Here is a 14309-nt window from a genome sequence, read left to right as displayed (position 1 = left end):
TTCAAACCTTCACTCAACAACAAAGATTACTGGGTGGCCTTCAACAAGACATTCTTTCTGTCTAACCTACTTCATAGGGTTGTTGTGTGGATAAAATGGGAGTAAAAACAAACATATTGCTCTGAGGTTCCTGAAAGAAACATATGATAAATAATATCTCAGCATTTTAAAGGATTGTGCTTAACTGTAAAGAAAAAAAGCAACACAAACTGGGAGAAGAAAAACATTTAGAAATTTTAGTTTTATGATTGTAAGTACATATTTATGATAAGCGTCATACAGCAGTTGCATCCAACTCGCAAAGTACATACGCAGGAGAAGCAGCACACAGTACCTGAACATCTGTAGGAGTCCCCAAAAGCAAAAACATTGTTTAGTGTGACAAACCACCCAAGGGGTGTGCAGTATTTTTAGCAGTTAGGTGAAGAGCTAAACATAGAAAAGACAAACATACTTGAGTACAGCCCTATTCTAGTTTGCATAACAGAATTCAAAAAACACAGTTTCAAGTTCAGTGCTCCGAATTGCTATCAAGAAGAAAAGAAAGGCAGCCAGTTCCCCATGTGACTTCTCTCTTATCTTCTCCCCCTTGCAATTTAATAGCTACTGGATTGACAGTTGTGATGTGTGAAACAATACAATGCCAAAACAGATGAACTTCCAACATTGAAGCCGAACTTCCAACATTGCTTGCCCTTGCTTATTTTTTTTGTAAGGCTGTAGTTTACAATGAAGTCAATGTCTCTTCTTGAAAGGCAACCCAAATACATGTATTCAAAGAAATCATTTATTTTACATTTGTGTAGGCCACACACAGATGTAGGACAAATTCTTCACATTTTGAGCCTTCCCCCAATGCACACACACCATGTCTTATGTACAGCAGTAGGTTTATAACAATTCCTGAACTTAAGGTGCATAGGCAGATGAGGCCTTACACTGGTAAGAGAACAGTTTATAAATTTGCTCATAAAATGACATGGCAAAAATGCCTTTTTATGGTATCAAAGTCTTTTCACAACATAAACAAGTTTAAAATAATGTGTAAACTTGACTTCAGAACCAATAAAATAACCCTGCCACCCTAGATCAAATTATTTCCAGTTTATATCTTCCAAAAAGTTTTCCCAATTTTAAAATAAAATTCAAATATATATATATATATATATATACACATTTATAACTTAAGTGTTGTTTGCTGTAATTTTTCATGCAAGAGTAAGAGATGTGACCTTCTTATAGAGGTCTTTCTGAAAATGCAGTAAAGCTCTTCACTCGTGCAAAAAACAGAGGGGTGTACATTTTGTCAATGTCAAAAGAAGAGACTGCTGTTTCACCAGTAGACCTACAAAAGATAATAAAGAAATGCATTAGACCTGCCAAAAAAGTCTTGCCTAAATGATGTCAAGGAATAACAATGACCTACAGGTGCAGGTTTTGCATATACTGGCATTAAGCACAAAATTCAGCTTCCCAAAAATTTCAAGATCTAGGTGTTTGGTTTTTTAAAAAAAAGCAAGTTTCTATAACTTATGATTGCAAATAGGTTTGAAAGTACATGGACCAATGCCTGATGAAATCCCCAAAGTCAGAAAAAATGCTAAGAATTCCAGCAATTTCAGTAGATGGGCTTTCTATTCCTTCCCCTTCCATGATTGGGAGGAGTGAAATATTATGGAACTATGCACAATAAGGGAAATCATAGGATTGTATCCAATGAAGCAGTTTTAATTGTGCAACAGACTTCTGCTTCCACAATGGAATTTCCTTCCCCAAGAAGAGGGGGAACTCTCCCCTGCAGCCCCCTCCTGCAACCCCACAATCTGCTCCAGAGAGTTGGGAGACCCTCCAGAACAGATTTTGGAGGCAATGCAGGGAAAGGCAAGAAAGAGCAAGTCCTGCAGCACAAGTGGAACTCTGCTTGTGTAGTATTGAATTCAACCCCTACACATTTGTTTAATTTGTACATTACAGAAGTTGCAGGATTCAGCTGTTCCTATGAAAGCATTTGGTTTACCCTTGGCACAGAATTTTCTTTTTCTTTAGGGTACAGGGTCCCCCAAAAACATAATCAGCACTCATCTGTATCTATTACAAGCAAAGGTGTCTGGCAAGCCCAAAACCTGAACTGAGACTCTCAGCTCAAACTGTAGCATGTTATTTTTATTGATTTATTTCCTTTCTGAATCACCCTTCCTCCCAAGGGAGCCCAGGGTGATGTACAATGAAGAGTAAGACAATAAAATAATCTGATAAAGAAAACAAGTATCAGAACTATTAAAACTTGCAGAAAAACACCTGTAGCTGTTAAGTACTAAAATGACCTAACCTTAATTTGTAAAAGCCTGGGTAAGCAAAAACATCTTCAGCTGAAGTCTAAATTTATAGACCAAGGAGAACAATTTTATCTCCAAGGGAAGGGCACCCCAATATCAGGTACCATCACCAAGAAGGCCCTGATGCGCATTCCCACACCATGATACTGCGTGGAATCATGAATACAGTCCCCTCCCACACTGATTTTAAGGATCAAGTTGGCTGTACCAAACCTCATCAATGTTCAAATTCTTGTTTTGGAGAGCATTCAGTTGCTGCCATTTTGCTGATGTAAGGAATCCATCAGTGAAACAGGCAGAAGGGCAATTTTCAGCAGTTCCTTTCCCTGTCCTACAGATTGCTCCAGAGCCATCCCCAGTCCTCCAGAGGAGGTCAGTGGGCTGCAGGAGGGAGGGAGAATTGCCAAAAATTGCCTCCCTGCCTGTTTTGCTTCCATTGGTGGAGGGGCACTAATTGGATACCACCCGTTTAGTTTATTTAATTTTTATATCTCAAAATGATCTCACAGTTCTGTAATCTTATAGGCACCAAGTACAGAATTTAGTGGTAAACACATTTCTTATTCTGTAGCTGACATAAAGCTACATGATTGCTAATGCACGTTTTATTTTGTTACCAATGTTTTTATTTTGTTTGCTGTAAAATACCCCAAATTATAAGGAACAGATTTGTGAAGACTGAGAGACAGTTAAGCAAGTAGGTGCAGGAATTGTAAAAATTGAGACAGATGCTTTATTCCTTGAATACAGCCCATATTGAAAAGGATGTCACAAAATTGTAAGGCTCAGAAAAGAAATTAAAATGGCCCCATTACCTAATCCAGCCTCTTGCCTAATATGGTTCATCTAGAACCCCAAGGCAGTTCAGAGTGATAAGCATGTGAAGTCACCCATTGCTATCTGTGGGCTGTGACAGAATATACCACTGAAGTTAATAATCTTTTAAAAAGAGCTACTCAAAGTGAGGGTGGGGAGGAGCAAAGCAGCAGACCTGCAGGCAGATCTCAAGCCCTGCTAGCTTGGGGGATCTACAAAGATTTAGATCCAGTGGATCCAAAGCTGCCAGTGCCTCTTCCCCTTGAGAACTTTCTGCCTGCCCATGTGCAGTAGGGGCCTCCCTACTGGCAGAGACGGGTGGAAAGGCACTACATTCTAACCCACTCAAGCCATCAACATAAGGGAGTGGGGTAGGAGGTGGGATTGCACTCAAAGTTATTTATCTCAACAAAATACTATTCTTTTCTCTGTTGATGCTGTTTTAAAACTTACTTGTAAGTAATGTGACAAGAGTGATGAATCCAAACAAGTTTGTTGAATCTCTGGCGGCTGCTTGAACACAGCTGTAGCCCTACATGAAAGCTGTGGTCAGTTTCTTGCACAGGGACATGGCAGAAATATCTGTACTTGTGGTAGTCAATTGGTTTCTACATTGAAATAGGAACAGTACAGTGCTATCAAGAATATTCAGCAGTAAATATAAGTACCAAAGTTGAAAACCAGAGTTAGAACACCAAATAAATTACACTGTATGTGCATTTCCATTTGTGCAAAATATGTAGGTTTTAAACCTGAGAAAATATAATCATAAATAATCACAAAATGATGGCCAGGCCTGAAAAATAATAAGCAACAAAATACTTTCTGGGTGAAAAACCAGTATGAGCAAAGCACTTGTTTTACAGAAAAATAGGTGTGCCATTCTCTCGTAACTTATATTTAAACACATAAACATCCAATAACTTAAAACCAGAATTGCAATAGAAAGTTCCTATTAAAAATGTGGCAGTAGAGGCTTGCTAAAAAAATTACTGGAGGGAGGCCAAGAGAAGAAGCAAAGTCCTTCTCCTGCCACCTCTACTGCCTTCAGTTTACCTCCCCCCAGTTTCAATTCCACCTCACCTTCCACCCCTTCACTTCACCCCTCCTCATCCACCTTCTTCCTCCACCCCAAAAAATCCTGATTGAACTTCCGCTCTTCTTTGTCCATAACTCCCCCCCCACTCCCAGTTTACCATAATTGTTTCTTTGGTCTACAGTAGCAGTAAATAGAGAGTTTAAAAAAATATGAAGCATTATCCAAAGACATGAGCAGAAGCCATGTATTTGTCTAATCCCCTGAATATATACTGGGATTTCCTTCACTGATTTCCCTCAAAAGAGATTTCAAATTGTTTTTCAAACCCATCTACATTTAAACAGCAGTTTAGTTAATTTGTAAGAGAATTATACCAGCCTCCCATTAAGAGACAGTCACAAAAACCCCAAAGACTAAAATAGTCTTTTTAAATTTAGCTGAGTTGAAAATAAGTAAATGAAGGGCTTTTTTATGGAGGAATTACTTCCAAGTTGTATGTATCCACTCTATACTTTGGAAACTTCTTTGTCCATCTGTTCTCTGTGCATTTGGATACTTATAATCAAATTTTGCATGATGGTTTCAAAGATCAATAACCAGATATTTGGATAAAACTGGACACCATATTGAATCAAGATGGCAAACCAAACCTTTCAAAACTGACTGTTTTGATATCTTAGAGTTTCTGAGCAACACCAGGTATGAGGCTGCTTGTTTCTTTGTATTAAGAAATTGTACTCAAGAAACAGCAATATAAAGCATTTACTGCTTCCTTGCTACATTAATCAATGTCTCAATCCTCTAGCATTTTAATATGTACCTCTTCCTTCTTCTTTGTCATTACAGCAAATACTTTGGTTTGATTGTCCGTATCCTGGGAAAGGCGATAATGGCCAAGCAGGATTGCATCCGTTCTAAGGTTTAGAAGGAAAAGACTTCATTAAAATGTATTTCTCCAACACCTGGAAATGCTTTAAGATACTGTTTTCCTCTCTTTAAGTGACAGCCTGGGGCTGCAATTATCAAGCCACTTGATTAGCTTGTATTTTGGTTTTTTCCTGGAAGCTGTGAATATGGTTGGTGCAATATTTTAGTACTCACACCTTATTTTTAATCCTGACAATCCCTTTAATTAAAAGGCTAGGCACCAATCCTTTCAACACATAAACTTAACACACCTTGTGTTTTTAGTTCGTAAACGAGGAACAATAGACTGAGGTTCTTCCGGAGTTGTTAGCATTATTACTTGGCCATCTGGGAAGAATCTCAGGTACCTACAAAATTAAGTAAAGTTAGCCTGGGAAGAAGGGTGTTTTTCCTTAATCACAGAAATTAAGAATTTGAATTAAAAATCACAGAAATTAGAAAAGAAAAAAAAGAAACACCTCAAAACAAAGTTCTCCACATGTTTACATTTTTTTCTACTTGAAAACAGCTATGAATATACATGTTGTAAGGGCAGGTATTCAAAGAGCATGCACCTTCATCCAAATGTTTCTCCATTACTATCAGAACTTGCCTGATGTTCTATTTCAATCAGTTTCTCATGCAGCATCCAAGCCTGCTCCCAAAGGTTTCATGTTTGGGGAGGTGGGAGTATGAGATCAGAAAGAGATCTTTAAAGCCCCAGCACACACACAGAAGTTCACCATACAGTGTTTTGGATCTTGGTGATGGAATGTAGCAAAACAGCGATGACAATCCAGGATGATTCAGTGGTGCTACTGTAGCTATTCCAGCACCGCAAGCAGATATATCAGTGTGATGATTTAGTACTGGATGTCAGATTCTGATCCAAGGGCAGATTTCCATGTTCAATTTGCAAACACTAGAATCTAGAACACCTCTATATTATCATAACTTGAGAATTATGGAAGCATTCACAATGTGGAATACTAAGTCCAAGTGATTTCCCATGATTTCTAAATATGTGGGGCACAACCGAAAATAAAACTATGGTTTAGAAAGTAAGGTATTAATCCTTAAGCAATTATACACAAGTATTGTGTGTCTAGAGTCTTATCTGCTGAAGTTATCAGTACTGTTTACAGGTCCATTCTTAGGAACAACCAGGATGACCTGCACATCAAAGTAATTGTACCTGTAATAGTCCACGTGGTGCCATGCCCTATAGAAGCCATCAAGAGACTGTTCTCCTTGACGTATATATGTTGTCTTGCTGATGTACACACCTACCCAATATGACATAAAAAGCATATTTAATCATCCACAATTTTATCATCTGCTGTGCTCTTAGTTACAGGCATACCCCGCTTAACGTTGCCCCGCTATATCGTACATGCTCCAATTGTCCCCATACCCCGCTTAACGTTCGCGCGCTTCGCAATAACGTACACTTTATTGGTATGACGCCGCTGCCATCTAGTGGTGATTGCGTGCCCTACAAGTGAAGACAATCGCTTCGCTTAACGTTTATTTTCGCTTTAAGTATACTCTCCGGTCCCATTGCGAACGTTAAAGCGGGGTATGCCTGTATTACTGTTTATCAAGTGAGAATTTTTAAAATGTTCAATTATATAAATTTGTCTAAGAAACTCCTTTCACATCCAAAGGATTTCTAACATAGACATCACACAATGATCTAAATCTTTCTTCAATTAATTTACATGCTACAATCCTATCCATTGTAATGCAGTTGTAGTTAATGTTATGAGAACACAGTATCATAGTCCCACCAACTCAACAACTGCAGTTTCACCACAGACAGTCACTTAATCCCCCTGGGCATAACAACAATCAAAACTTTCCTGGTATTTAGTGACTGGCAAGTTACCATATTGCACTGACAGATATTTGCCCCAGACGGCAAGTGCTGTTGCAATTATCTAGGTCAGGGGTGTGGAACCATTTCTGGCCAGAGGGCCAGATCTTCATTTTCCCCAACCCTCGGTGGGCCAAAGTTGACAGCTGGGTGGGGCTGCCCATCTATCAATCACCTGACCTCACAGCGACATCAGGTGATGCTTTCCCTTGAAGCCCCAATTTTCAGCACTTCAAAGCGAACATGAAGGCACACTCCAATCTGCCCAGGATAATGGGAGTACATCTTCAAATGCCCTCCCCCTCACGGTCCAGAGAAGTGCAGAAGGGATTGAAGGCACACTTTGATTGGCCCATCAGCTGAAGAGCAGATGGGAGCATGCCTTCAAACGCCTGCCCTGACCACTTCAGCTGGAAGGTGCAGTTTGGGGGAAATGGCCTTGGGGAAACTGGACCCCTTGAGGGGACATGGTTGGCCCAGAGCCTGGAGGTTCCCCACCTGATGGAAGCCCTGCATTTCTTGGTTAATATTTGTCTTACCATCAAATCGAACTCTAGGTCTTTCCAAAAACATTTCCCTCCATGAGGTGTAAGGAACCACTTTGTTACAGGTCCTGCCCCAAACCTTCAAACAGGCCTGACGCCAGATTTCAGGGTCCCTGGTAAAAGAGTAGCATAATATGAATGCACAAATCTCAACTCAGGCAACAAAGCACAGAAGAAAATCCTGTGAAGAAAATACTTAGGTATGGGGAGAAGAGACTATTTATGAATGGCACGTTTATGCTACACTTTAAATTCATAGTAAGACCTGTACTCCACCCCACATCCTGGTGACAAAATTCTTATTATACTCAGTGCCACTATTTCCTTCACCCAATGCCTTCACCAGACATAACACAGGCACAAATTTTGTCATGTCTTATGCTATCCAATCAGGTAAGTTACATTTGTGCACACAGTGCCTAACAGCACATGTGCCTCTAAAATGGAGCTCACAACTCTTATTAGTAGTATCAGACTAAAGTTTGGAAAAATGTTCTCAACACACAATACTGTTCCTGCTTATTTCTTGAAATTTAGCTCTGACCCCCCCCCCCCCACACACCCAGAATTAGGAGGTAGAGTGGGTGTGGAGCTCTACGTGTGAATGCTCCCCATGAATGAAAAGTTCTCTGTAGGATTTAAAAAAGAAAAAAAAAGCAAACTAGTATCTCCGGGAGAACAGTTCTAGTCCAGACTGCTGTCTGCTGTACTAGTTTTGTTCTAGTTTTTACTGTATGTATGCATGTTTTTAGCTGATTGGAAAACTAAAAATATGGTCCATACAGGCGGGCCCCGTTTATACGGCAAGTTCCATTCCACACCCCCGCCGTAAAGCGGAACCCCATTGAGTATAATGGGGCGCGTTGCGCGTAAATGATGCGAAAATGCCGCAAAATGGGCTTAAAAAAGGGGAATGAAAGCCGCCACATTAGCAGAACGCCGGTAAGCAAAGCGCCGGTAAGCAGGGCCTGACTGTATTGTCCATTCTATCACTTCTGGCACTCATTCTTTTTGCCTTGTTATCCTGCATGTATCGATACAGCCTCAAAATCTAACATACTATCAGTATTCGAAGGAACTTTAACGATTATCCAGTGTTACAAGGCTAGGCCATACAGGCGTGCATGGAAATACCACATTTCAACAGGCCCTGTAATTAACTTTTTAATCTGGGGCTGACATTGCGGGCAAATATCAAATACTCCAAGAAAGCTACTGTGTAGGTAAAAGCTTAGCCTTTTAATTTCTTTGGCTTGTATCCAACATGCTATGACCTACTGAGGCCCATGGATTTCAATGGGTCTACTATGAGTAAAACCTAAGTTGGATATAACCCATTATTGTATCCTTTGTTAACAAGGGCAGGAGTTAGGGCCACTTGATTTAAAACAGTGGTTGTCAACATTTTTGGGTAAAGGTACGGTGGGCACTAGTCACAAAATGATACAAAAGTCATCACACTACAGTTTGCTTCACCACAGACAGGTGCTGCTGCAACCTACAGCGTGGCTGCTGCGCCCTGGCAGATTACACTGAAGAGATGAAGCAGCATGGGAAGGAGAAAGGTGGCCAGATGCAGCAGCCAGATTTGGGATTAGCATCTGCAGCAGTAGTGGCAGCAGTAGATTACCAAACAGGCTGTCTGCTGCTTCTCACCATCTTCCTCCTTCCTGCGCTGCTCCTCTTACCACACTATCCTAATCGGCCTGGTGATAGCAAGGTGGGCAAGTAGCCGTGTGAGCAAGTGAGCACAAGGCGGGCCAGTGTCAGGCAAATGAGGTGGCAGCTGCTGTGCATCAACACCTGGGGGAACTGGAGGTTGGGGGGTGCCTGGGGTTAGGTGGTGCAGTTGGTGCACAGAACGCACAGAGGCAGCACTCCTAGTACATAAACAAATAAATTTAACGCTTTAAAACTGTTTTACCATTTGGCCAATCAGGTGACAAAACTTTTTAACCAAATATCCAACCGACATTTAATTCAGTCCACCATATTATGACAAGTTTCTTGAAAGACAGTTGTGTTTGTACCTGGCACAAATGTAAAAACCTCTGCAGACCAACGATAACTGTTCTAAAGACCGCAGATCCAGATCGCTGGAAACCACCCATCGAAAAATATACATCAATAGCTCCATAGGCAATACTTTGGAATAAATAAATAAACAGTAAATTATATATAATTGCCCCCAAGCCTTCCAAAATAAGTGGCTTTGAGATTTGTCTAAGAATCATTCAATATTGATCTAATGTTGTACTATATTTCAATAAAAAACATCTTAAAAGATATCTTAAATACAGATTTTTTAGTTATATTAAGCACAGTATGTTAATTTCAAACAGCTATTTCTCCACTGACTGTTTATGCTACAAAGGAGGTTAAAATAATTATTCTGCATGTCAACAGAATGTTTACATGAAGCATCCAGCCCTGATCTACCTCCTGCAACAATGAATGAATCTAGAAAGTGAACTATCTTCTTCAGATGTATCACAGCTGTCACCAGCAGAGAAAAATAATAACTATCAAGAATACAAACAAGGAAGAAGTCTTTAGAGTAGTATTTAAAAGGTGTATCATTCTAAAAACCAGCAGGAGGAGGGAGATGGCAGTGTATGTTCTTACAGCAACTACTGACAACCAGCAGATCATGGCCTTTACAAATAGGCCTCCATTCATTTAGGTCAGGAAGCCTATGAAATTAAATGCAAAAACAAAATGTACGATTAAAAATATCTTTAAACAAAAAATTCCCTTTGCATACATATATTTATTATATATGTCCTATACTAAATATATTTTATATTCCAACTATTATGTTAAGCCTGCAGCATTTTGAATTATAACAATGACTGGCAGTCTAGACATGGGTTTACCACTTCTGTGCGAACTAGGCCTCAAATAAAAACGTATGTCTATAGTTTTAGTGTGCAAACTATGATATGAAAACATCCCTTACCTGAGATATGAGTCTGATTCACATCAAGCTCAGGCTGACATAGTTTGATGGATGATTCCTGAAGAGTAAATTGCTGCTGGAAGTAGGATAGAAGGTCAGCCATCTTGCTATCATTCTCATTATCTTCAATGCTAGAAAAAGGAAGCGTAAGGCATTTGGAATACCATAAAACAAAATATAAACAACTCACAGCCCAACCATAACCATGTTTATGCTGAACGCTATATACATCATGATGTAGAAATAACAGTTATTGGTTTCTGCCACCAGTATTCATATTTAAGCTATTTGCCACTTTAAACAAGGAATTTTTCACCAACACTATCCTATATTTTTACAGGTAGAATGTAAAGGGGTGAAATCATTAATGCATTTCATATGCAGTAAAGCAACTTAAATAATTTTTGTAAGCTTTACATTCAAGTGAGTAGTTAAGTTGATAAAAAGGTGCTAGTAACTATGAGCCTGATCAAGTAAAACCAGCAAGATTTTACATATGCTAACAGTTAGAGCACTGTAGAGCTATGCTTGAGATGCTTAATAATTCTGCAACCTAAACATTAAAACTGTCAATCTACCAAAACATTTTTAGGGTTACCTACCTTTTTTTGTCACTGGCTTTGCCCATTTGCATTTAGCACCAATAAAAATTAAAGAGGTAATGCTTTTCTAATCACTTTTATCTCCATGCTAAAAATATTACCTGTTTTATGCATGTATATATGTCAGGCTGTTGCTGTTAAAGAAACAAGGAGGGTAATACAAATATAGCAACCCTTCCTTTAAAAACACAGACACACCAACACTCACTCTAATTCAGCGCTTAGTTTTGGAAACTATGCTACAGCTCAATTCTAATCATATCTACTTAGACATAAGTACAATTGAGCTCAATGGAGCTTCCAAGAAGATAATGCTTAGCCTCATAGAACTCATGACTTCCTTATGAGTAAACAAACATAGGATTGTACTGCACAAAATACAACAGGATTTCTCACATACGAGACTACAAATATGCATTCCTTGTGCAGAACATGCCTATTAGGACTTTGCCAATGAAATGAATGGAGAATCAGGGCTCTCAATTGGACGTTACAAAACAGAGGCATTGTAATATTATCAGTACAGCTCTTGGTAAACCAGAAACGAATGCTTTCATATGAGCCCAGACTAGGCCCAGAAAACCAAGAGAGGAGGGGGCAATTACCCTTTTCCCTGCCTGTAATTTCTTTGCTCCAAATTGCTCCCTTCCAGTTTTTTCTTCTCTGAACTGGACAGCCACCTGTCGGGTATGCTTTAATTTGGATTCCTGCACTAAGCAGGAGGTTGGACTCAATGCCCTTACAGGTCCCTTCCAACTCTACAATCCTGTATGTCTGTGAATTGATAAATGAAAGCAATCATGTATTTGGAACATGGGTATGGGAAGAGGTATGTCAATTGGAGTGATCTGCAGCAGGAAAAAGTGTGAACACTCTAGCAACCATCACCCCTGCTTCTCTAACCATCCCTCCCGAAGTGGTTTTTCTGGGTTTGTTAAAAAGAGTCTCTGGATGATATTACACACATGTGTATGTCAGGTAGAGTTTGAGCCCCAGATAAACCATATAAGCATGTTAAAATGATAAACACAAGTTGTTTGTGAGTTCTATTCCCTCTTGGGCTCTCAACTTATTAATTGGCTTCTAAATTTAACTTTGATGTTAAGAAGAAAGTGGGAAAACAAAGCTGATGGACCCAGGAGGCAGAAAGAATTGTAAAATGTAAGTCCAACTGAATTACTAGTTTATCAAGCTGAACATTTACTGAGATATAAGTACTACTGTATTCAGCATAGTTGCAGGTTAGTGCGCACAGCAATAAATGAGATCTATACATTTACATTTTACTATCAGAGAGAAAACCAGTATTAAGAAGCCTCAAAATTTTTCAGATTTTCACTGGAGTTCAATCACCAACTCTATCAAACATCCAGCATGACCTTGCAATTCACTTAATTTCAAGCTAGGTTTACATTAATTTAAATATAAATAATGTGGATGCCTCAGCCCTTATGAGAAGAAAGATACCACATGGTGGTAGAAGTAGCAAGCAAAATGGTAAAAAATGGAGGAGGCGGGGGAGAGGCAGAGGCAGCTTTGGACCTGCTAAATTCAAAGTCCCATGAATTCTGAGAGGCCTGATTCTCAGGTTGCTCATATATACCAGCCTGGAGCTGGTGTAGTGAAAAAGAAGACTTCCCCACCCACCCAGTTGCTGCAAGCCAACAGGGCTTGGGCTGCAGTGGTAGATCTACCACATCACTCTCCCTCATCCCAACCCCACTTACAATTGTTCTGCTGGAATATACTGAGGTTGCATGTCATGTCACTTTCCCCCATTTAGCATACCCCATGTTACTTTTTCAAGTTACTGTTCCTACTGACTCACAAATAGCCAGACACAAACCTAAAATCTGGCAAAAAGCAGCATTCAAGAAATATCTCTGATACCTTTATAAAACTGAGCTGTAAACCTATAGAGATTCACACTGATCTTTCCAGTTTATTTCTGTGCATAATTTAGACATATTGAAAACTGTACATTATCTAGCATGTATACACAGAAGTAAAACCCGATGAGTCCTACTGAACTCAAGGAACTTGTGTTTTAAGTAAAAATGCATAGGATCATATTTGCTTCAAGGCACGTTCTATATAAAGTATAACATTATAATAATAATAATTTTATTTTTAGGCCGCCTATCTGGCCGAATGGCCACTCTAGGCAGCGTACATAATTAAAAATACAACATATAATACAGTTTTAACATATAAAACAATTATAATCCACCAACCTACATCTATACACTGTAAACTAAAATTATCTAGGAGACTTGTATGCCCACTGAAACAACCAAGTTTTCAATCCTTGGCGGAAACCTACCAGGGAGGGGGCATGGCGAAGGTCATATGGCAGAGAGTTCCAGAGGGTGGGGGCCACAACTGAGAATGCCCTCTCTCTGGTCCGCACCAGCCTAGCTGTCTTAACTGGTGGGACCGAGATAAGGTCTTGTGAGGCAGATCTTGTCAGGCGGCATATTTGGTGATGCTGGAGGCGCTCCTTTAGATAAACTGGACCGACACCGTATAGGGCTTTAAAGGTTAACACCAACACCTTGAATTGGGCTCGGTACACAACTGGTAGCCAGTGCCGATCTTCCAGCACTGGGGTGATATGATCCCGGCGGCGGCTGTTTTTAATCAACCGTGCTGCCGCATTCTGTACCAGTTGTAATTTCCGGACCGTCTTCAAGGGTAGCCCCACGTAGAGCGCATTACAGTAGTCTAAGCGAGAGGAGACCAGGGCATGCACCACCCGTGGGAGCAGATGGACCGGAAGGTAGGGTCGCAGCCTCTGTATCAGACGTAATTGATACCAAGCTGCCCGGCTCACCACTGACACCTGAGCCTCTATGGATAGCTGGGAGTCAAGAATGACCCCGAGGCTGCGAACCTGGTCCTTCAGGGGCAATCTAACCCCGTTCAGCGTCAGGTCAATATCTCCTATCCTTCTCTTATCTCCCACAAGCAGTACCTCGGTCTTGTCAGGGTTCAGTTTCAGCCTGTTTCCTCCCATCCATTCACTTACAGACTCCAGGCACTTGGAAATAGTCTCCACAGCCAACTCCGGTGAGAACTTAAATGAGAGATAGAGCTGAGTGTCATCCGCATATTGGTGACACTGCAACCCAAATCTCCTGATGATAGCTCCCAGCGGCTTTACATAGATGTTAAACAGCATGGGAGAGAGGATAGAACCCTGTGGCACACCACAATTGAGAGGCCAAGGG

General features: G+C 40.2%; 1 protein-coding gene across 5 annotated transcripts in view; it reads right to left on the bottom strand.

Moving 5' to 3' along the window:
- Positions 1-210: 210 nt before the first annotated feature.
- FBXO9 (F-box protein 9) overlaps positions 211-14309 on the bottom strand; it is a 32483-nt gene continuing 18384 nt past the window's right edge. For 4 of the 5 annotated variants that reach the window (XM_061622933.1, XM_061622936.1, XM_061622935.1 and 1 more), the window contains 8 exons: positions 10478-10608; positions 9549-9663; positions 7513-7631; positions 6293-6383; positions 5370-5465; positions 5012-5105; positions 3606-3760; positions 211-1345 (listed from right to left, as the gene is read on the bottom strand). In XM_061622933.1, the coding sequence (XP_061478917.1) occupies positions 1237-1345; positions 3606-3760; positions 5012-5105; positions 5370-5465; positions 6293-6383; positions 7513-7631; positions 9549-9663; positions 10478-10608 (910 nt within the window). In that variant the 3' untranslated portion in view covers positions 211-1236. The remainder of the gene's footprint in view (positions 1346-3605; positions 3761-5011; positions 5106-5369; positions 5466-6292; positions 6384-7512; positions 7632-9548; positions 9664-10477; positions 10609-14309) is intronic. The other variant, XM_061622934.1, reaches the window with a different exon arrangement.

This window comes from Rhineura floridana, chromosome 4 (genome assembly GCF_030035675.1).
Source record: "Rhineura floridana isolate rRhiFlo1 chromosome 4, rRhiFlo1.hap2, whole genome shotgun sequence".
NCBI classification, from domain to species: Eukaryota; Metazoa; Chordata; class Lepidosauria; order Squamata; family Rhineuridae; genus Rhineura; species Rhineura floridana.
Note: the sequence above shows the minus strand (reverse complement) of the source record. Positions and strands in the feature narration are given on the sequence as shown.